The sequence below is a fragment of the Sciurus carolinensis genome, unplaced genomic scaffold (genome assembly GCF_902686445.1).
Source record: "Sciurus carolinensis unplaced genomic scaffold, mSciCar1.2, whole genome shotgun sequence".
Classification (NCBI taxonomy): Eukaryota; Metazoa; Chordata; class Mammalia; order Rodentia; family Sciuridae; genus Sciurus; species Sciurus carolinensis.
Window position 1 is genome coordinate 356990 of NW_025920190.1, and position 21256 is coordinate 378245.

Genomic DNA, 21256 nt, shown 5'->3' on the forward strand with positions numbered 1-21256 from the left:
ATCAAAGGGAGCCCAGCTACGATGGGGACAGGAGAGGGGCCCTAGCTCACAATGAAACCTGTCTCCAGGGTCACTCCTCAGTGGGAGCTCCTCGGGAGGAGGCTGCCTGGGGCACCTGACGGTGGCTGTACAGCAAGGTCCACTGCTGCACCCTAGTGTCTGAGGCAAGCGGCGCTGAGGGCCTTCAGCCCTAGCCTGCAGGCACCTCTCATCCCCCACACCCTGTCTTGCAATCATCTTGCTTCTTGCTCAAATGCCTTCTTTTCACTTTCTTTATTTGAGACCAAAAACTCCCAACAAAGGTGAAGCTTGAATTCAAAAGATAAATCAGGTGAAGTTTGGGGAGACCTCACCCTGCTCTGGGCAGCTTCCACATCATGGAACCCAGCGCCCTGAGAAAGACACCCGCACACGTTTCTGAGCAGGATCACACCCATGAGACGGGCTCCGGGAACAAGGTGCCCAGTTCCGAGCCTGTCTGCACTGTGGCACAGCTGGCACAGCTGGCACAGCCCCCGCCTCCAAGCTGTGCCTGGGGGCTCACTGTGCAGCAACCACCACCCTGGGTGCTTGTGCTGGGGGTCCCCGCAGGACAGGCACTTGGGGGGCCATCTTCTGACTCCTCTCTGCAGACAGGCGCTCGAGGCGTTCTGTGTAGAAGCCATTGAAGTCCAGCCTGTAGGGAGGTAAAGCAGAGCGAGGGGTTGTGGAGTGGTGGGCACAGCCCCTGCTGAGTTGCACGGGAGTAGGGATCTGCACGGCGCAAGCAGGGGTCAGACAGACAGGATGCCAGGCCTTCTCCAGGCTAAGGACAAGGGGTGTATGCTGTCTGCCCCGCGGCACAGGCCTCAGTTCCTTTATGCAAAATGGAGACTGGGTCTTAAGCCACACAGGAACCCCAAGGCAGACGGCAGTGCCGCCGAGCATCTCAGCAGTCTTCTCTGGGAGGTATCGCCACTGGAGCAGACTCCTCTCCTGGCCTCAGGAGCCTGGCAATGAGCCTCAGGGCTGGGCCACCTCAGAGGCCCCACTCAGGAAACAGGACACCGCAGCATGACACACTGCACCTTCTCTCGGTGGCAGCCGGGAACCCTTTCCTTGCCCTCCCCACCGCCCAAGGAACCACAGCTAGACTCTTTTCCTCCCACCATGCTGCCAGGGGAGAGGAAGCGAGGGCCCAGGGGAGGGGTTGGCAGGGGCAGCACACCTGGAAATGACACTGGCCATGCCATGCTCACAGTCACTAGTGCTGTAGACGCTCAGACGGGCCAGCAGGTCTAGCAGGTGCGCAGAGAAGTTCTTGTCAAAGCTGTTGATCGTGGCTTCAAAGCCAGAGGCCAGATGAGGGTTGTCCACGTGCTCAGCCAGGCACTAGAAACAGCCCAGGGGGATGAGCAGGGCCTGCTACCCGGTGGGCAGTCAGCCCCTGTGCTGAGCCCATGGGATTTTGCCTCCTCCTTCCTTGCTCCTTTTTAAATCAAAGAAAAGAGTACTGGGACATTCTCACACAATGAAAAATAAGAAGTTACGATGTCAAAAAATTCCTGAGGCCGAGGCACACAGCAAGACCCGGCGCCCCGCGGGCTCCAGCAACGAAGAGCCAACGGTGGCACACCCAGGATTTCACTCCAGGTGTTCACGCTCGGCACGTTCTCCAGGCCATCACTGTCTCTGGCCTCAGGCCCCACACGCTGCCCTCTGTCCTATCTGCGAGCTGCAGCACAAGGCCCCTGCTCCCACCTCTCACCTCGAAGGACACATGGCCTGTCGGCATCTCAGGCTCTTGGGCACCCGACAGGCTACCTGCTATTCTCACCAGGGAGGGGCTCTTGTCATGTCCCTGCACTTGTTCTACAGGTGACTGCGGCCACACCCTGAAGCCCAGAAGGCTGGGGACTCCTGTAGCCCTGTGGAACCCAGCTGAGAGTCTCCTCATCAGAGGGTGACAACCCTGAGGGGCAGCAATGCCGACACTGCCAGCTGGTGGGCAGAGCCCCCAGGCATGCACCTTTCTAGCAGGCTCCTTCCGGGGCTGCTCCTCAGCCTGCTCAGCCTCTGTGGGTGGCCCCAGCATGGTGCCCTGTTCCAGTGCCCGCCGGCCCAGCTCACTGTCCAGTTTCATGCTCTGCGTAAATTTCTAGGGCGGGGTCGAGAGAAAATGCTTGTTAGCTCCAATTGCAATGCGCTTCAGAAAACGCTGAGTCTCTGCAGGAGCTGAGGCCTGTGCCCACCCTGAAGGTGCAGAGACTCGGGTGCCTGTGGCGGGAAGGCTGCAGGCAGGAGGGCATCAGCTGAGCCACATGCGTTCCCCGGAACCTGCCGCCACTTACTTCTCCCATCTCCCACCTCTTGACCCCCAGGTGTTGCAGAGCACACTCATGCTGCCTGCCCTTAGTACCCAGCTGCCCCTTCTGCCACTTACACTCATTTTCTGTACTGTTTTGGGCAACTACTTATGACAAGTGCTCCAATAATACTTAACCAAATCAAAAAATCAAGGTCTGATGACAAAATGCAAAGGGATTCAAAGAGGACCAGGGCAGAACCCCAAGGAGGCCCATGTTCAGGAAGAGCGTACTGGTCAGGAGGACCCAGGGGCTCTGCAAGCACGGGAGGTGGCGAGGGCAGGGCTGCGTACAGCAATGGCCTGGATGCCTAAGCTGTCCAACCGCCTCACCTGCATGCAGTTGGTGAACATGACGCATACGGACATGAGCTTGGAGAAGACCTTCAGCAGCTCAGGGTTGGTAAGCATGCAGTCCTTTAGGCAGGTATCCAGGAAGCTCGTGTGGTGGCCAAGGACGTCATCGATGTTGGAGGCCTGTGAAGGGCTAACGCTCAGCACTGCCACAGCAGCACCCAGTCTGACCCTTAGAAACCTCACTAAAGACAGCTCTGGGCCTGTGGTCTCCAGGCAAACACCTGTCCTGCTGCCCCTCCTGTCTCCCTCACATTGTCGCGCTGGAGGGAAGCTGCTGCCTGCACTCTGCTTCCTCTCGCCAACAGGGCATGCTCACAGCAGCCCCAGCAAGTGGCTCTGGAGACGCTGCAGTGCGACACCCCTGGCAGGTTTCCCTGCCTTTCCAGCACCAAGATCCAGGAGCTGAAACTCACAGACTTGAGGTTCTTCTCAAGGATGTGCCAGGTTGGCTCCATCACTTCAAACATCATGTAGTACTGGATGTTCTGAACAAAGTTGAGCATCCGCTGCCGCAGAGTGAAGGCTCCTGCGAACCTGAGCGAACAAGGGACAGCTGCAGGGCAGTCAGGCAGAGCTGAGTCCCACGTGCTACCCAGCAGCACAGTGGACTCTCATGGCCGCAGCTCCTATGTACCACCAACGGCTCAGACACAAGTATAACCAACACTAGCATGGAGGATAGCTCAGCGCTGGGCCTGGAGACACCGCTCCTACCTCACCTGCATCAGGCTGCCAGGTGAGTGACTTGTCCAGTAGGACTTTGCAGGGATGTGCCAAGCAGCCCACTGTGGACACACAGAACAGGCTCTCTGGTTATCTATGGCACCAGGACTGGCTGGCAGTCAACATGGGAACAACTACCATGGCAGACTCCATGTTTTGTGCCTCACTGGGGTAAATTCTTAAATGTTACATCAACCCTTTCTCCACACAGCACCTGGTGCCACAGACCAGCATGCAAACAGCCTGTGAGGAGCAATTCCCACACACTGCTGTGTGTGCTCAGGAGAGGGGACAAAGGCTCCCACACTTAGGAGGGGCTTGCATCCTGCAGAGAGACCCAATGGGGGCACTGTGCCCTCACAAGACTGAGGAGAAGGCTGTGGGCTGTAAAGGTCTTAAAGTAAAGCTGCCCCTCCTGGAGGGAACGGGGAGGACTGTGACAGACGCACCACTTTGCAGAGTGCAGTGCGCACTGCTTGGCCGCCTTGTTGCTGATCCAAACACTGCAGAGCTGCCGTTCCACGTGCTTGCAGTAGAACATGTGCCTGAAGAGCATCTGGTAGCGGGTGAGTGCCTTTCTGCAAGAAGGATGCCCAGGCATGGATCTGCAGGGAGGCCTGTGTCTAGACAGGCGGCACTGCAGGTCGGAGGAGGCCCACAGGACGGCTTGTTTCCAGCAACCTGGATAGAGAGCCAGGTCCTCACCTGTTGATGATCAGCGATAGGGGCCACTTGACGATATAGTCAAAGGAGAAGGCCTCCAGGCCACTCAGCGTGAGCTCAGTGGGGTCAGCATGGGTCATTGCCTTCTCCTGCTTGGTCTCGATGGCCAGAACGCGCAAGAGCTGAGTGATGAGGTCATGAGGCATCAAGTCAATCTGGGGGCAAAAGCAGTGAAACAAAGCATCCAGTTTTTAGAAGAAAAGGCCAGAGTCACTCCTGGTCCTCACTCAGTCCTGCCTAGCAGGAGCTGGAAGAGAAAATACACCTCCTAAATCCTGACCCTTCATACTGGAGGCTGGCTTCAAAGGTCACACAACCACCAATAAATTCTAATTCAAAACTACACTGGGGTCCAGCTCAGTGGTGGAGCACTTGCCTTGGTTCTAACCCTAGCACGGCAGAGAAAACAAAACTGCACCTCCCGATAAGGTAACCCATGGTTTTTCAAATGCACCCTGCTGCTGGTATAAAGGAGGAACCACAGGGGAGGCCAGATAAGCAGTTCCTGAAGGTTGACACCTTTCTTCCATAACCAGCAGGAGGCCCAGGTAAAAAGCCTATGTGAGAGACAGGATAGTACCCAGACTGGGGTTCAGTGGTAGTGTGCTTGCACCAAAGGCAGGCACAAGCCCTGTACTCAATCCCCAGCACTGCAAAAACCCCAAAGATTTTAAAAATAGTAATTACAGACAAACAGTACTGTCCACGACACTGATTCATTCAAACATTAGGTGCCAACTGCATATAGAACAGTGTGACAAGAGTTTCTATAAATCATGAAAAAGAATGATACGAGAAAATAAAGAACAAGAACAAAATGAGGACAAAGGATAAAGAAACACACATAGTCCACGAGCAGCCCAGATGCCTGCCAGACCTAACACCAAGTGCTCCTGCCCATCAGCAGTGCAGATGAGGACACTGAGTGGGCAGACTCGACTCCTCAGCCAGGGTCTGAGACTCAGACCCAAAGAGGTTGGCCAGGTGCACAGGGCATAGGCTCTGACCCTGGAATTTATCCCATAAAATCACTCCTAAGCTGAGAAGAGCCAAAACACATAAAGCAAGAAAGGGCAGAATTTGAGGGAAAATGAATTCAGGCCCAGTACCCGGTGAGGGTCAGATGGGAGAGGCCCCTGTGAAGCAGCAGCACCTCCCTGCTCCAGAGGGCACGTGGACCTCCTCCAGGTGACGACAGGGCCAGCAGCAGGTCGGTTCTGTTGTTTTGAGGTGCTGGAAATTGAACACAGGGCCTCACATCTGCCAGGTACGTGTGGACTACCCTTGAGCTACAAACCTGCATTCCCCAGCCTGAGTTGTTACACATTTTGCAAAATCGTGATCAAGCACAATGTGCTGAAATTAAATATGAGTAACAAGAAAAAAAAGGGAAATTTCCAACATGGGGAAATTGAACATACTGAATCAATGGGTCACAGAAGAAATTCCAAGAGAAGTTAAAAACGACCTGGAGATGAATGCACACACAACATACCGAACCCACAAGAGGTAGTGGAGGAAGCACTCCCAGGACATCCACAAAGGAGTGCCTCGAACCAGCACCCAGACACCAGGAGAGTGAAGCAAACCCAGAGCAGCAGACAGAAGAAAGGAACAGCTACAGCAAACAGCCGAGGAAACCAACCAACAAGCCCAGGTTCTCCCAAAACCGCCATGAAACTGACAAACTTCTAGCTACACTGAGGAAGAAGAGAGGACTTATCGCTGAACTCTGAACAAAGGCAGGTTCCCCTGCATTTGCACACCAGCATTCAGATGCCCAGGTGGCCTGAAGGAGTCTGGAGGGTCTGAACAGAAACCCCACCCAACCTCAAGCACAGTGCACGCCCCAGAGTTCCAAGATCACAAGGAGGGACAGGTGCCTACACACCTGGCAGGCCAACACGACCCGACACTGCGCCAAACCAGCACACCGCAGGAAACAACTGACCGACATCCTTGACATGCAACGAAGGACTGGCAAACCAGGGGGCTACCCAGACGCGTGACCCCTTGGCGGGTGTGGAAGATGCTGGGCAGGGCCCTGTCCCGCCTCACGGCACTCAGGAGCAGGCTGCCATGGCGGCATGCCCACGCCACGCACCCACCTTGAGGTCGTCCTTGAAGGGGTCAGTGTTGGCAGTGCTCATGCGCAGGGCCAGCTCCAGCAGAGCCTCCAGGCGTGTGGGTGTGATGTCCTCTACTGGCTTTCTGAGCTCCTCCTCGGTGAGGTCCATGAAGTGCACAAAGAAGTCACCCTGGTCCATTAGGAAGTAGCGCTTGATGGACCTGCACCAGGGAGGAGGCACTGAGCACATGGCCCAGGGTCGCCAGCCTGCAGCACAGCAATCTCACCGGGGGAGCGGGCACAGACGGTTCTGTGGGCAGACCCGGGACACTGGCACCTATGCTGGACAGGACAATCTCAGCCCACAGCAGAGATGACTCAGGGGCCAGGTCCCAGGTGGCTTGCCCGCTCTTACAAGGATGAGGAGGACTCTTAGGAGGAGCAGGCTGCCATCATTCCCAGGGCCTGAGCAGCCCACTTGCTGTGTTGAAGTGTGAGCAAAGCACCTCAGGTGGGCCACCAGCTCCTTCTCCTCCATCAGGAAGTCCAGCAGCACCTTGCTGGCATAGTTAAATGCCTTCTCAATCTGCTCCACGTATGCCCGCTCTTTGAGCGTGTAGATGATCTCTTTGGCCACAGGGCAGGTAACATCGTGACCGCACTCTCTCACCACGTTGAGGTACTTTCCTGGAGAGAGGAAGATGGGAGTTGAGGTGTTGCCACACACCAACCTCCTCTGCCCAGAGCCTCGCCAGCCCATCACGCATAGAGCAGTGGGCTGGGCATGACACGCATGTCAGCTCACACTCTACTGCAAGCAGGAAGACACAGCCAACACCAGTGGACAGGACCAGCAACTGCCTGACCTGCAGAGGCTTCTCTCACAGGGCATTTTCTAGTCAAGAGCATGGAAGTAACTTCACAGGCCTGAGCAGAATCAGGGAGCTAAAGCATCTCCTGGCCCTTTCTGTGCAGCTCAGCTCTCAGAACCCATGCACCACGGCCCCAGGCAGCCACCTTCAGCCACAAAGGTGTGAAGTAGGCCTGAGACAGCTTCCTGGTCAGGGCAGGGACTAAACAAGGTCACCAGGTGTCCAGGACCCACCAGTGGCCAGCAGCCTGGTGTAGGAGGAGACCTGCTGGGCAAAGATGTCCCATGGGCACAGGGGCTAAATGGCTGCAACCACCCTGGGGCATGTGCTGCGGCAGGAGGAGGCCACAGCCCCCTGGGAGGGTGCCCTGGGTGAGAGCTCTGTGCCATGGAGTCACCTGTGCTAAGGATCTTGCCAGCCACCTTCTGCAGGAAGGACGGGATCTGCTGCTGCACCACGGTGTACCGCTGGTCCCAGTACTTGTCATTGTAGTCCTCCTGAATCTTCTCCTTTCGCAGCTCATGCTCCTCCACCATGAACTCACTGCAAGCCAAAGACGGATCCTAGGCCACCATGGAGTGCCACTTCCAGAGATGCCCCATCAAGGCAAGCATGACTCGCCAGTTACCTCTCAGCTGCCAGTTAAAAATGAACCTCCAACCTCACTCTGGAGCAAGTACTGACCCTGGATCAGAGGCAGGTGGCCAGATACCTCATCTCTATCCTTCCCTTAGCACAGGCCACCTGGTGTCACCAAGGGGAACCAGACACCTTCCACGAAGCCTCCAGCATTACTCACACAGCAAGGTGGAAGCTGGGTCCCTTGCTAGGCCCACCCCACCTGATTGGGCTACCTGCCCCATCAGTACAGGAACACAGGGCTGGGGTGCAGCTGTGCAGGAAAGGGCATACTTGACATGGAAGGCTCTGGGTTCAGCACCAAAAGAAAGAAACATGCATTTCTAAGCCACAGTATACTTTAAAAGTCTTGACAAATGCATCTCAACACCACAGAACCTCTAGGGAACTGGCCCATTTTTGTCCTACGCATTCAGAGGCATCACTCTGAGGAGACACACACCAAGATGGCTGTGGACTGACTCCAGGTGACCCAAGGGCCTTCACTCAGCAGAACAAAGCTGCAGAACACAGCCTAACAGCTAGACACTACCTGGCTGGCAGCAGACTGCACGAGGACATGGACAGGTATGGTTGCATTGTGGAGCCCTACCTGTAAGGGTCATGGATGATGCCCCTGTAGATCCACTTCTCCAGGACCTCAAAGTAGGGTGCACTGGCTGCCTTGGTCAGGTACAGGCACAGCTCCTGCGCCTGGCTGTCTCCAGTATAGTTGAAGCTCCTGTCGTGCAGAAGGCTCAGCGTAGACCCGCCCATGCACTCGCCTCTGTCCACTGAGGTGGCTGCAAGAGGGTGGAGGCTCACTACTCAGGAAGCACCTCCTGGCCCACCCCAACCTAGATGGACAATGCTTCTCCCTGGGACATGCCCAGATGGTAAAGCTATACCTGCTAACTGATCCTTATCAAGGTCTGCATGCAGGGCCTTCTGCATACAAGGCCACCAACACAGCAAACCACAGGCTATGCCTCAAGACCCTGCTCCAGAAAGTCAGTCCTGAGTGGGTTGTATCAGCCTGGGCTCCCTCCACACAGGAGGAGCTATCAGGAGGCTGCCACCTGCTGCCCTCCAGATGCATACCAAGGGAGGCCAGGATGTCCACGGTGCGCATGGCTGGCTGGATGTAGAACCAGAGCTTCTGCAGCGACAGCAGGCCCTGCCTGTGCAGCTGCTCCAGCTGAGTAACCAGGATCAGGTACTCCTTTACCAGGGTTCTCATGGCAGCCGCCAGGGCATGGTTCACCTGCCCATACTCAAAGGAAGATTTTTCTTCAATGAACCTATGGGAAAGATGCATTGGGCATCCTTGAAAAGGTAAAGACCACATTTTCAGATCTTCCAAGTTCCACCTCACCCAGGAAGCAAGTAACACTCAAGCCCTCACCCCCAGAGGAACCCATCCCAAGAGAGATGGGGCCACATGGTGACTCCCAGGCCCTGGCAATGCACCAAGACCAAGGCAGAGCTGCAAGCCAGGGAGATGCTTCCGCAGCAAACAGGCCTGACCTCCCTTCTACAGCACAAACCCTCAAGCCCTGGCCCACCTGGTCACAGTGGAGTAGCTGGAGGCCACAGGGAGGATTCTGTTCACCAGCTCCCGGATAGACAGGTCCAGGTTGGGGTCCACAAGGAAAGTGCGGCTCTGCCTCCCAGTCAGGGGCTGGGCAGTGATGTATCTGCCATCCACACCCACCAGCACGTAGAGCAGGTCCTCCACCACGGCTGACTCCTGGGAGGCCAAGGGCAGTGTGCCTGCAGGGCACAGACAGGCTGGCAGCCTGGCCTCCCAAGACCAGTCACTCTTGCCTGTCCCCTTTTCGGTAACCCCTCACACACTGATGGACACAAGCAGCAAGTTGCTGCCCAAGTCTGGACAGGTCCCCCTGCAGCACAGGGGCAGTGGCAGGATACTGCAGGGTCTTCCTCAGGCGAAGCAGAAGAAAACCTGTGCTGGGCTGGGCACAGTGGCATCACCTTAATCCCAGTGGCTTAGGAAGTTGAAGTAGGAGGATTGCAAGTTCAAAGTCAGCCTCAGCAACTCAGCAAGGCCCCCTAAGCAACTTAGCAAGACCCTCTCTCAAAATAAAAAAATAAAAAGGGCTAGGGATGTGGCTCAGTGGTAAAGTGCCCCCAGGTTCAATCCCTGGTTCAGAAAAGAAAAAGAAAACAAAAACCTATGCTGAACTAGTTGCCTGGCACTTAGCCAGGGATGCTCAGAGACCCTGGGCAGTCAGGTAGGCAAGGCCTTTGAACTCCAAGAAATTGGCCGTTTCTAACACACAGGACAAGATGGAGCAAGCACAGCGAGGTTTCTCTATGACTATCTGAGGAGCCCATGAGGATGGCCAGAGGATGCCTATTGAGGCCACCCAGCAGCTTCTCCTGCTATACCCAGAGGCCAGTAGGTGCCTGTGTCAGGCAGCTCAGGAAGATGCTGAATGACACGCATTGGTCTGTCAAAACTTCTGTTGGTCTTGCACATCACTGTGCAGGGAAGTGTCCTGTGGCCACCAGATGCAAAAATCGAGGTACACTGTGAGCTGTGATCAGTCCCCAGCAGTGCCCAAGACACAAAAGTCAGACCCACGATCTTCAAGTCCCAGTTCTCTCCACTGCTCTGGTGGCCCTCAGTGGAGGACACTGGGCCAAGGCCTCACCAACTCCTTGATATGGAGTGACAAGACGCGATAGATCTATACACAAGGCACCTGGGGGTGGTGACAGCATGATGCAGTAAGGCCAGCTGGCTGCAGAACAGCCACAGATGGGGTGTCCCTAGAGTATGGGGCCTGGGTCCCTGAGGCAGGTCAAGGTGCACCAGCTTCCTTCAAGCCACTCACCAACACACCCAGGGCCAGTTTGCAGTGTCGCTGCCTGATGACACCTTCCTCCTTCATACAGCCCTTTCCAGAACAGGGAAATACATTTCCCACATAAGATGTCCCTAAGGGCTTCCTGTTCTAAAACCCAGTTGCCATGCTTGTTGCCAGCATGGACAACATACTTCGCATCTTGCATCTTCTTCTCTACCCCTCAAGTTGCTGCCCAGAGTCTTAGAAGTCCTTCACTGCTCCAGAAGGTTCCAGCTGGGTCTTTTGTGAGGTCTGGAATCTTATTTTTAAATTGCTTCAAAATTTTGCAAGTAGTCTGCTGCACCAGTGTCCAGGCCACAGTAAACACCTCCCAACTCTCCAGTGGACAGTTCCTGGTTCTGCCCATGCACCAGGAGCTCTGCAACCAGGAGGCTGCCTGCCCTGTGTTGGGGCACTCAACAGGACCCCACTGAATTTCGGCTGTGTGTTGTCAGCTTCAGTTACTACTGAACAGACACAATGCAGGTAGATCATTTTCTACACCTTGTCACCGACTTGCAACAGGATCACGTTTGCCTGGGGACAGGAGAAAAGTGCTGGACTTCACCCACCACCCTGTGAAGGCGAGAGCGATCTCCCACCAACAGTGCGTGAGTCAGGGGTGCCACTCCACGCCTCCTCCTGATCCAGCTGTGATCAAAGAACCAGGATGCTGTAGCTATGCTACGCCCTTGATTCGCAGCCTTTTCTCAGTCTGGAAAAGGACTTAGGAACTGCTGCATACAACCTGTGGTGTGCCAGATCCCCAACAGGCTGTCCTGAAACAGCATGGCTTTCAAGGCCTTGGAGAGCACAGTGCCAACTCGAGCACCATCGCAGAATCCAGGGTCACTACAAAGCACTCTCCAGAACACAGGGCCACTCGATCCTGGTGCCCACAGTCTGTACCAGACACCAGGACACACTTGGGAGGAGCCAGTTACAGCCTGCCCCACAGCTCTGGTCGGAGAGCACAAAATGAGCCAGGTGAAGACCCCAGCAAGGCAGTGTCTGCTGGAGGCAGGGACAGGAATGTGGAGCATGGCTGGCCTGCCTCTTAACATCACAGGCCTGGCTGAGGGCCTTCTGAGGCCCCAGCACCCAGCTGCAGTGTTCTAGCACATCACCTGTGGTCTCCCTCCCTGTCCAGCGTCAGCATGCAAGCAACTCATCATGAAATTCCCAGGTGTTAGACATAAAGATGCCACATACCTATGGGCAAAGCTACATCTGAGCTCAAGCCCGAACCAGTTAGGAAATCCCCCACCAGCGTTGGTCTCTCATACACCCATGCCGGGAAGACGGGGAGCTGCTGGCCCGAATTTTTTTTGTTTTGCTTGTCTCGAAGCATCTTTCTTGTAAGTTCCAGAGACTAACAAAAACATTAAAAAAAAAAAAAAACACAAAAACCCAGAAGATATGAATCAGTGCAGTGAGAACCAAGACATCTGTGGAATGACATCTCTGTGGCAGAGAAAGCCCACACTTATACACGAGGCTTGGTCATGTGGAAACAAGGTATACTTCCACCTGATCCTTACGACACAAAGGCTGGGGAGCAAGAGGTAGAGAGACCCAGTACTCTTCTTAGGCCTCAGCCCAGCCAGAAGCATCAGCAATGGGAACTGTGGGCAGCCTGTGTTTCAGACCAGGACCCTCTATGTGGGAAGACCCTGAGTCACTTTTTCCTCAAAGTGACGAAGTCTAACAGGACTTGCTGGACAGAGGCACTGGCAAAAGACACACACCATCTCCCTGCTGGGGAAGGTCCCAGGACAGATCTAGAGGCAGTGCCAAGGTCAGCTTCTGGCACGTGTGGAACATGGGACGCCCAGAGGACTGGCCTCCGGAGGCTGGTCAGCCCAGGTTGGGCCAGCCAGTCTGCAGAAGCACCAACTTGGTCTGTTCAAGCAGCAAGACCACACGGGGAGAGTAGTATGAGGCCTGTATGGTCAGAAACACAGGCTCAGTACTCGACCGGCTGACATGGCATGCCAACAGCTCAGTTCTGTCCTCGTGAGTGGCACCGTCCTCAGCACATGTGCTAGGCTATGACACATGGCACGACGTGGCTCCAAACAGCAGTCCAGGGCCCCAGAGGATCTACAGCAGCTAAAAAAAACTACTGAGACTCACAAGAAAAGACCAGAGCAGGAAGAGCAAGTCAAGAGCAGCAAGTACAGCAGAAGAAAACAAAGCAGAGGAAGCACACAGGTGACCTACAAATAGCAGCATCAGAACCACCGCAGGCTCCAGGAAAGAAATCAGAGTGTGACCTGTGTCCCATGAGTTTTGGCAGGTGGCCCTCACTAGAGTCTCACCACCACTGTTCACTTTTGTGGTCCAGAATTCCTGACTGAAGGCCATGATCCAGTCCCTGCCTCTCTAAAGTTGGATTCGTTCTTAATAAACAACAGAGAGGGCCTCCCAGCTGGCACCCACTGCTGCTGCTATCATATCATCTGTGGGCCATGGTGGACTCGGTACCTGCTGGAGTGTGGAGCCTGTGGTCACGCTGCCCAGTTGCTTTCTCAGCTCCTCGAGCTCCTGAATGGACATCTTGGAGGCCGTAGCAGGGCCACCGAAGCCGGTAGTGCTGCTGACTGTAGCAGTGGCTGTGAGCTCAGCTCTTTCTTTCGCATTCAGCTGCAAATACTGCATAGTCTGAAAACATGCAAAACTGTGGCATTCACACTGGACCCGCATGTGTCTTCCTTGCCAGGCAGAACAAACCCCTATTCCTTCCTTTCTAACCTAAACACCACTCATGGAGGGCAGGAGACTCCACGGGCTGACAGAGTCTGGTCTCCAGAGGCTCATGCTGCATGGTACCACTTACCACACCTCCCAAACACTGGAGGAAAGAAGACCACAGTCTTTTTTTAAGAGTCAGTCCCTCAGTGGGCCCCCTAAGGCCAAGCTCTCCTCTACACTTTACCCACGGTTCCTGGGCTGCAGCAACCACCTCCCCTCCCCTATCCTGACACTACTGGCCTACACGCCCCTCCACACACAGAGCAGGGACCTAGAACCTGCTGACTGGCTTTGTCACCTTGATGCATGGCACATGCAATAGGCAGGAGCCCAGCAAGACACTGGGAAAACCAAGAGCCCCCCACTGCAAGTACTGTGCCAGCTTCTCAGGTCTATGTCGCTCGAGAGTTACTGCTCATTTTGATTCACCAAGCACATTCCATATGCCCTCCTGGCATGAGACCAGACTCTAGCTGTTGGCCCATGGAGTCCCCTGCTCTCCACAAGTGGTGTTTAGGTCAGGAAGGAAGGAAGAGCCAGTAAGTGAAAGGACAGGTGCACGGAAGAAAAATACATGAGGTGTGACCTGCCCTGGTGCAACAGTTCCGTTAGTAACCCTGGTGCCTGCCAGGTAGGGCAGAGGACTCACAGGGCACTTACCTCCTTGTCTTCTGTGAGTTTTGACAACAGATACACCAGAGGGTCAAGGTTCCTTGTATTTTTAGACTTAAGCTCATCGTATTTCTTTAGAAAATCTTCAGGAGTACGAGAAAATTCTGCAATTTTGACCTTAAAAGCATAAGCATGAGTGATTTGATAACAATTAAGCACTTGAAAAAATTTTCAAGAACATTAAGCACAAGAATCAAAATAGTTAAATGATAAGGGCTAAACAATCACGCCCCTCAGAACTAAAACTAAGAAAACACCTAACCCTTTGGTCAAACCTATCTACAACTCCTCAGTGTCTCTCACTTCTTGCTTCTTAGGCCTGAGCAAACAGTAAGCACCTACCTTCTGGGAACTCACACCCTGAACTCTGTTCCCTGTGGGACACATCTGCAGTGATTTGTGTGTGCTGATGAACTACAGAGGCACCTGCCCTGAACTCCACCCGCTCTGCTAGCTCATCTAACTGTCCTGCCATTGTCCAAATAAGGGGAACTTCGCAGTGAATTTTGGAAACAATTTCAAATTCAAAACCATCTTTTACTGAATACCTTTTAAAATCACGTATTATGTGACTAAGGAAACACCTCGAAGGATTTCAGTGTGTTTAACAGCAGCAGCCTTTCATCTGCAGGAACATCTGAGCCTCTGTGAGCCCCTCCCTGGGATGTGGCAGGGCAGTGCCCGAGTCAGTTAAAGCCAGCTTGCTCAGGCCTCCACTGACCTGTCTACATAATGTGGAGTGACAGCAGCTGCCATGGGGAGCCAAGAGGAGCCAGAGTGGAGCACGCCCTTGGCCCACGGGAAGCACTCACGGTGCTGCTGGCTTTCGTCACTGGGGCTGCTGTAACCGCAGAGACAGGAACCTACCACGACCTGCACAGCCCTGCAACAGGGACTAGTGCTCACCTTGGCACTGTGTGCAGAGACGGTGGTTGTGACATATGGGGTCCGGTTCTTCTGTAGCAGGTCGATGTAGACCTCGGCTCCATCTCCACTGTGAACACGCAACAAGCTGAGCAGCTCATTGACGTCGTGGTGAATCCGAAATTCACTCATGGTTTCAGCTCTGAGGCATCAGCATCACAAAATGCACTCTCCTAAACGTAAGAATCAAGCTATTCATGAATTAAACCTCTATGAAAATCAAATTTCACCAATTTCAAGTCTTTTGACAAAAGAGATCACCTGGCCCAGCACCATGATGGCCTCCTCCTTCCCACAGTCCCATGCCGTCTGTTCTACTTGCCTCCTCTTCCTCAGGGAGCTATAGAATGCCAACTGGCCTCACTGCTAACCCTAACCCTCTGACAAACCAACATGCTACTCCTTCACCAGCTGGGTTTCCAGCATCCTCTACTACTCAAGTCAGTGCACCAAGTGGGCTGTGTGAATGGCCCTGTGGGTTCTCCTCTCCGGGGAGACTCCATACAAACTTAGCCCTAGGCCAGCAGGCAGTGGCTCTGCTGCTCCCCTTGGTTGGTGCAGACACAACGGCCTTGCCCTATCAAGGCTGAGGAACTACACAGAGAGCTTGCACAGGCCTAGGCCACTGCCCCTGTTCCTACACAGACATTAAAAACCAACTTCTGCCTGCACAGCAAGGGTTGATTCTCAAACAGTTTAGCAGAAACTCCACCTGCACCTTCAGCTTCACATTCTTTCTGCATCAGGAATGTGGAACATTTTCTCTTCTGGCCCAAACCTAGCAGCATACACAGGTGCTTTGGGTAAGGTTTTTATACATTTCCCATGTACCTGAGCTGGGGGCTCCACTGCAGCTCCATATGCCTTGTGACCAGCAATACTAGGGTTCTAACATCAGACAAAAGCCTCAGATCAAGAACATATCTGGTGTACCCAAGGGACAGCAGCAGACAGCACAGGGACTACTAAACCAATAGCCCAGTGGACAGTCACTGACCTCATGGGGTCTTCTACACCAATGTCCTGGTAACCAGCAGCTGACTGCATGGGGACTCCTACTCTCCCACTGATGACTGGGTTAGTTAGCCATTATTATCAGAAGTGCTGATAAGAGGCATTAAGACAAATACATTACACATAAATTAAAAAATAAGTTTATGGGGCTGGGGTTGTAGCTCAGTGGTAGAGTGCTTGCCTAGCACATGTGAGGGACTGGGTTCAATCCTCTGCACCACATAAAAATAAATAAAGGTATTGTGTCCTCTACAACTTAAAAATTTTAATAACTCCATAAACTCTATGCATTTCATATAGACAGTTTAAAATAACTATATATGTGTTTTTAAATTGGGACCCACAAATAACAAAAGAACCCTTGAAGATCACACATAATCATTTGTGAATTTTCTGAGGAGATGGTCTTGCAATAAATTCTTAAAGGCTATGTGATCCAAAAGAGGATAAGAAGCACTGCACCAACAGCTCAGAGACAAGCTGAGTTACACAAGGATGGGAGGTCCAACACACACTCCTACGGTATGCCAATTTTGTCGGGGACATCAACTGGAGATCTACTTGCGGAGAGCGACACTCTAAGCTCTCATAATGGAAAGTGGAAAGCTTGTTAAATGAACCTCCAGCACTGGGCAAGGTAGGTATCTCCAAGAATGAAGGTGAGACCAGGAGGCCTGAGGTGGGGCCCAAGTCCCCAGCACCTTACTTTTAAATCAGGAGGCACTGGTGTAACCGCAGTAACGGAGCAGAATCTCTCTTCCTTGGTTTCCTTGTACATGGAAACCATGCTCAAAAGATGAAAAAGCTGGCCAAGCGGGGTGACCCACACCTGCAATCCCAGAGACTCAGGAGGCCGAGGCACGAGGATCGCAAGCTCAAGCCCAGCCTGGGCAGCTTAATGGAACCCCGTCTCAAAACAAAAAGGGCTGGGGATGGAGCTCAGTGGTAAAGCGCTCTCGGGTTCAATCTCCAGCACCGAAAATGAAATGCCGGCGCGGGGCGAGTAAGGCTCCGGGACGCCGGCAGACCCTACGCCCTCCGACTGGGTAAGGGCCCGCGGCTGCGGGCTCCGGGTACAGGACGGCCGCCGACCTCCTCGCCCGGAACCCGGCGCCCCCCGGCCGACCGTGGAGGCGCCTGGCGGGCCAAGGCCGCGGGGCAGAGCTCGGGAAGCCTCCGCAGTGCGGCCGGTCACCGGCCCGGCTGCGCCTACGCGCCGCGCGCAACTCACCGCCGCCGCCGCCGCCGCCGCGCGCCGGCCGCCACAGGAAGCGCGCCGACGTCACGTCCGGCCCCGCCCACGCACGGCGGCCGAGCGGCTGGGCGCAGTCGCGCAGGGCGATGCTACTGCCCGGCGCGCTGCGCGCCCGCCTGGCCGGGACGCCCGGGGCGACTGAGCCCCTGCCGGTGGAGCGGGACCCTGCGGCCGGGGCGCCGCCCTTCCGCTTCGTGGCGCGCCCGGTGCGCCTCCCGCGGGAGCACGAGCTCTTCGAGGTGCGTGCGCGCAGGCGGGAGCGCAGGGGCCGGGGCCGGGGCCGGGGCGGGGGCGGGGCCTGGCGCCGGGGCGGGGTTGCCAGGCCTCCGCCCTGACCTCGGCGCTTGCCTCCAGTAGGACGGGGACGTGCAGAGGCATCTCTACCTGCAGGATGTGCTCACGCAGGTGGCCGAAGAGCCAGAGAGGTCCAGGTGAGCGACTCCACCCGCGCCTGGTCTCTCCACCACTTCGTGCAGCCGAGGGCTTAGACACCTCCACGGAGACCCTCCGGGTGCAAGCTCTTAGCACTGTCCTGTCCGCTGGGCACGCCTGGTGCAAACTTGGCTTGGCCTGGCAGGTTCCACTGCACCTGTGGCCTGTTTAGGGAAATTTCATGTTTTAAAAAAGTAGGACTTAGAGCCCGGCGCGGTGGCGCTTTCCTCTAATCCCAGCGACTGGACAGGTCACGTTCAAGGCCACCCTGGCTCATGTAGCAAGACCCTCAATATAAAAATGAAAAGGGCTAGGGTTGTCTGCATCTCAATGGTAGAGCACCCGTGGATTTAGTCCCCAGTGCCAAAAGTACCTCAGGAACTTTATTAGACCTCTTAATCTGGGTGAAAAGTGACACTGGGTTTCCTGCTTCAGCAAAGAGTGCCTCCTTCCTTGAGAATAGCCTCCTTTTCCAGGGTGCCCGAGTTCACCTGTCAGGTGGCCGGCTGCTGCCAGGTGTTTGCTGCCTTGGAGGATTACCAGCACCATTACAACATGCTGCACGGGAATGCCTGCTCCCTCTGCAGCCGGGCCTTCCCCTCTGGACACCTGCTGGATGCCCACATCCTAGAGTGGCATGACTCCCTCTTCCAGATCCTGGCGGAGAGACAGGACATGGTGGGTGATGGACTGGGCTGGGCAGCTGTTGTGCTAGGGACTTGGGTCAGGGAGGTGACACCCTGTCTTTTGCAGTACCAGTGCTTGGTTGAAGGTTGCCCAGAGAGGTTTAAGACCAGCCGAGACCGGAAGGATCACATGGTGAGGTTCCACCTGTACCCTGCGGATTTCCGGTTTGATAAGCCCAAGACAAACAAAGGGTATGTGAGGAGAAGGGCTGTTGGCTGCCCCTGGTCTTAAGTGTGAGAGCAGATTGAATGGGTGGAGGTGTTCAAGCTCATGTATACATGCAGGTAGCTGGCACTCTGACCCCAGGGGTCATTACTCAAAGTGGGAAATGGCAGGGAGCTTCCTGGCCGGGAGCAGCAAAACCAGGATATAGGAGTGGCAGGTACCCCTTTTCTGTGCTTTTACCTGGGCTAAACCCCACTTGCTCCACTTCTTAAGAGCTAGAGGGGCAGCTCTTGGAAGGGGCCAGCAAGGGCCTATGGAGTTCATCCCAAGCCACAAGGCACCCTCCCCATTGGTAGGCTTCTACCACATGGCACCATAAAAGCACTCTTTTTGAAAGACAGAGTACAGTCATATTTAAGTTTATAAAATAAAGGGCATACTATGTGAATAGTGACCTTGTCATAAGCATTCATCTTTTTTTGAATGCCTGAAAATTGCACTGTAAAACTGGATCGTTTGAACAGAGTGAGAATATCTTTGCAAGAGAAAAAGAGTCCTTTCCTTGAAAGTGCATTTCTGGGGGAGGCCAGGCTGTGGAAGGTGTGCCCAGCCACAGCTACCACTGTCTTCTGCAGCCCAGCCCTGCGGGGGTCTGATGCTGACCCGTCAGCTGCAGCCCTAGTGGATGAAGGGGACATGATGGAAGTCTGCTCTGATCCTGCAGCAACACCCCCAGCACCTACAGGCGAGAGGCGGACCTACAGCCACAGGTCAGAGTGGACATCTTCCTGAGACAGTAACAGTGGCTGAGTGTTGGCCTCATGCAGTTGCAAACCAGAATGTTCTGGAGTGTTACGTGCCCTGGAGTCCAGGAATGCAAACCACCCTTTCACCATCACAGTCTGTGGGGGACTTTCACTTGTAATTGTCTTGATCACGACCTGGCACACTGTTTTTCTAGTAAGGAGTTAAAACCGACTTGAAATCTGGTTTTGGGGGAAATGTTAACAATGGGAAAAATTGTTGAAGACTCTGAACTGGCTGGAATATGGATGTGTGTATCCCTCATCTGCCTTCTCACCTTGCCTAGACTGTGGCCTGTGAGTGGACTGGATGCCAGGGAGGTCAGGTTTCAGGGGACAGTAGGTAACAGGACATGGGCACCACAGAGAGCTGGGCCATAGTTGACCTTCCTGGCTGAGATCTAAGCGAGTGCCCAGTGCCTGGGAAAGTCTTCACAGATCTGTCTCAGGGAGCTGTCCCAGGACCCAGGAGGGCAGACTCCACTTCTTGGATGTTGCACAGAGTGAGAGAGGGAACATTCTAGAATAAGAAGGAATAAGGAATCACACAAGCTGCTATTTTGAGTGGGTTGCTTGTTGGTAAAGAAAGTCCCATGACTTGATATGAACTTTTTTCCATTCCAGAGTGCCTTCTACCATCTGTTTCGGCCAAGGTGCACCTCGAGGGTTTAAAAGCACCCAGAAAAAAAACAAACACCACTAATAGATCCAGGTGGAGAGAAGGACCAGGCATCTGAGTGGACAGTGCAGAAATGGGGCTCCTGCAGGGGCTGGTGACCTTTGGCCTCTCACTTTTCAAGTGGCCACCCTGGGGCTGGGCCTTTGCTACCCTCCTTGTCTAGGTCCCTCAGGGAGTTATCAGAAGTGGCAGGGGACCTCAAGCTTCCAGAGATGACTGGGACACACTACAGGCTCAGGAGACCGCCCATCTCTTTCTGCAGGGACCACCCTAGGGACATTGTTTTGAAGCACATGAAATAAATATTTTTCACTGAAGATCTTTACTCTTGTTTCTGTGTTGTTGAATTTGATAGAGAAATGAGTGGTTATCAGCTAAGAGTATTGCATTTTGAGCATTTGCTGTTCAGGGAGATTTATAAAGAGCCCCTGAGAGCTGGTGAGTGGGTCAGGTGCAGTGGTCCCTAAGTCCTTACCTTCACGGCCTTGAGAAGGACACCAGATGGTCTTTGTGCCCCACCTAGCCAGCGAGACCCTGTGGGACACAGTGCTGGGGAAGGGGCGCAGCGGGAAGGACGGGACAGGGAAGGCACATGGGCCTGTCAAGCAGGACAGCACGTGGCAGGGTACAGGACCTAAGGCGGGAAAAGCAGCTCCGGAGGTCAGAACAGGTGTGAACAGCACAGGCAGGGAGCAGCAGCATGTCCTGGAGAAATCTGATTTGCTTGGGTAAAATCTGGGCTCTGGGGCCAGGCCTGGCAGAGGCCCATCCCCACTGCCAGGCATCTGGGTGCTTCTGTGCCAGGGGTGCCAGCCCAACAAGCCCCTCCCTGCCTTACCTCACCACCTACTCTTTCCTGGACTTGGGGTCTGGCCAGACGCAGCTGGTGGTCACCTGTGACTCCGGGCACAGAGGTGCAGCCAGGCTCACAGCTCTCAGAGGGAATCTTGAGGTTGACCTCAGATTCAGAGAAAACATGTTCACTGGCACTTCAGGCACTAAAGCAGGTGCATGTGCTCAAGGGAAAACTAAGCCTGCAGTCCTGGTGTGCAGGGCAGACCCAAGCACACTGCCGGGGTGGGACGTGAGCCTCCCCTGGGGAGATGGGCCTCTTGAGAAAATAACACACAGCAGAGTCTCATCTCCCTCTGGAGGCCTGGTCCCAATGTGTCCATTCTCTCCTACTTGACCTCCTTGTACACCAGCGCCGAGCCCTGCTCTCAGTGCGACCGGATAGATCCTTTCCACAGCAGCATGTTCTGCCAGACCTGTGTTGCCAGTTTGGGTCATCAG

The 21256-nt window shown here is 54.5% G+C and overlaps 2 protein-coding genes across 4 annotated transcripts; one reads left to right on the plus strand and one right to left on the minus strand.

The window, feature by feature from the left end:
* Nucleotides 1–261: 261 nt before the first annotated feature.
* Tubgcp2 (tubulin gamma complex associated protein 2) lies at nt 262–17454 on the minus strand. Of its 3 annotated transcripts, none has more exons than XM_047537865.1 (18): nt 17173–17454; nt 14911–15103; nt 13993–14121; nt 13066–13242; nt 11791–11950; nt 9271–9478; nt 8807–9006; nt 8319–8508; nt 7485–7630; nt 6722–6902; nt 6256–6436; nt 4130–4302; nt 3874–4002; nt 3115–3235; nt 2678–2821; nt 2009–2137; nt 1208–1371; nt 262–676 (listed from the first exon to the last, which is right to left on the minus strand). In XM_047537865.1, exons 2-18 carry the CDS (start codon nt 15058–15060, stop codon nt 541–543), a joined length of 2718 nt encoding a protein of 905 aa, XP_047393821.1. In that variant the 5' UTR covers nt 15061–15103; nt 17173–17454; the 3' UTR covers nt 262–540. The 3 variants fall into 3 exon arrangements, with proteins under 3 accessions (XP_047393821.1, XP_047393820.1, XP_047393822.1); XM_047537864.1 differs by lacking the exon at nt 17173–17454 and adding an exon at nt 16649–17158 and having other exon boundaries at nt 14911–15101; XM_047537866.1 differs by lacking the exon at nt 17173–17454 and adding an exon at nt 16649–17158 and having other exon boundaries at nt 14911–15119.
* Nucleotides 17227–20280, plus strand: Znf511 (zinc finger protein 511). The gene is made up of 6 exons (XM_047537869.1): nt 17227–17436; nt 17555–17628; nt 18106–18307; nt 18383–18507; nt 19117–19251; nt 19909–20280. Exons 1-6 carry the CDS (start codon nt 17284–17286, stop codon nt 19985–19987), a joined length of 768 nt encoding a protein of 255 aa, XP_047393825.1. The 5' UTR covers nt 17227–17283; the 3' UTR covers nt 19988–20280.
* The last annotated feature ends 976 nt before the right edge of the window (nt 20281–21256 follow it).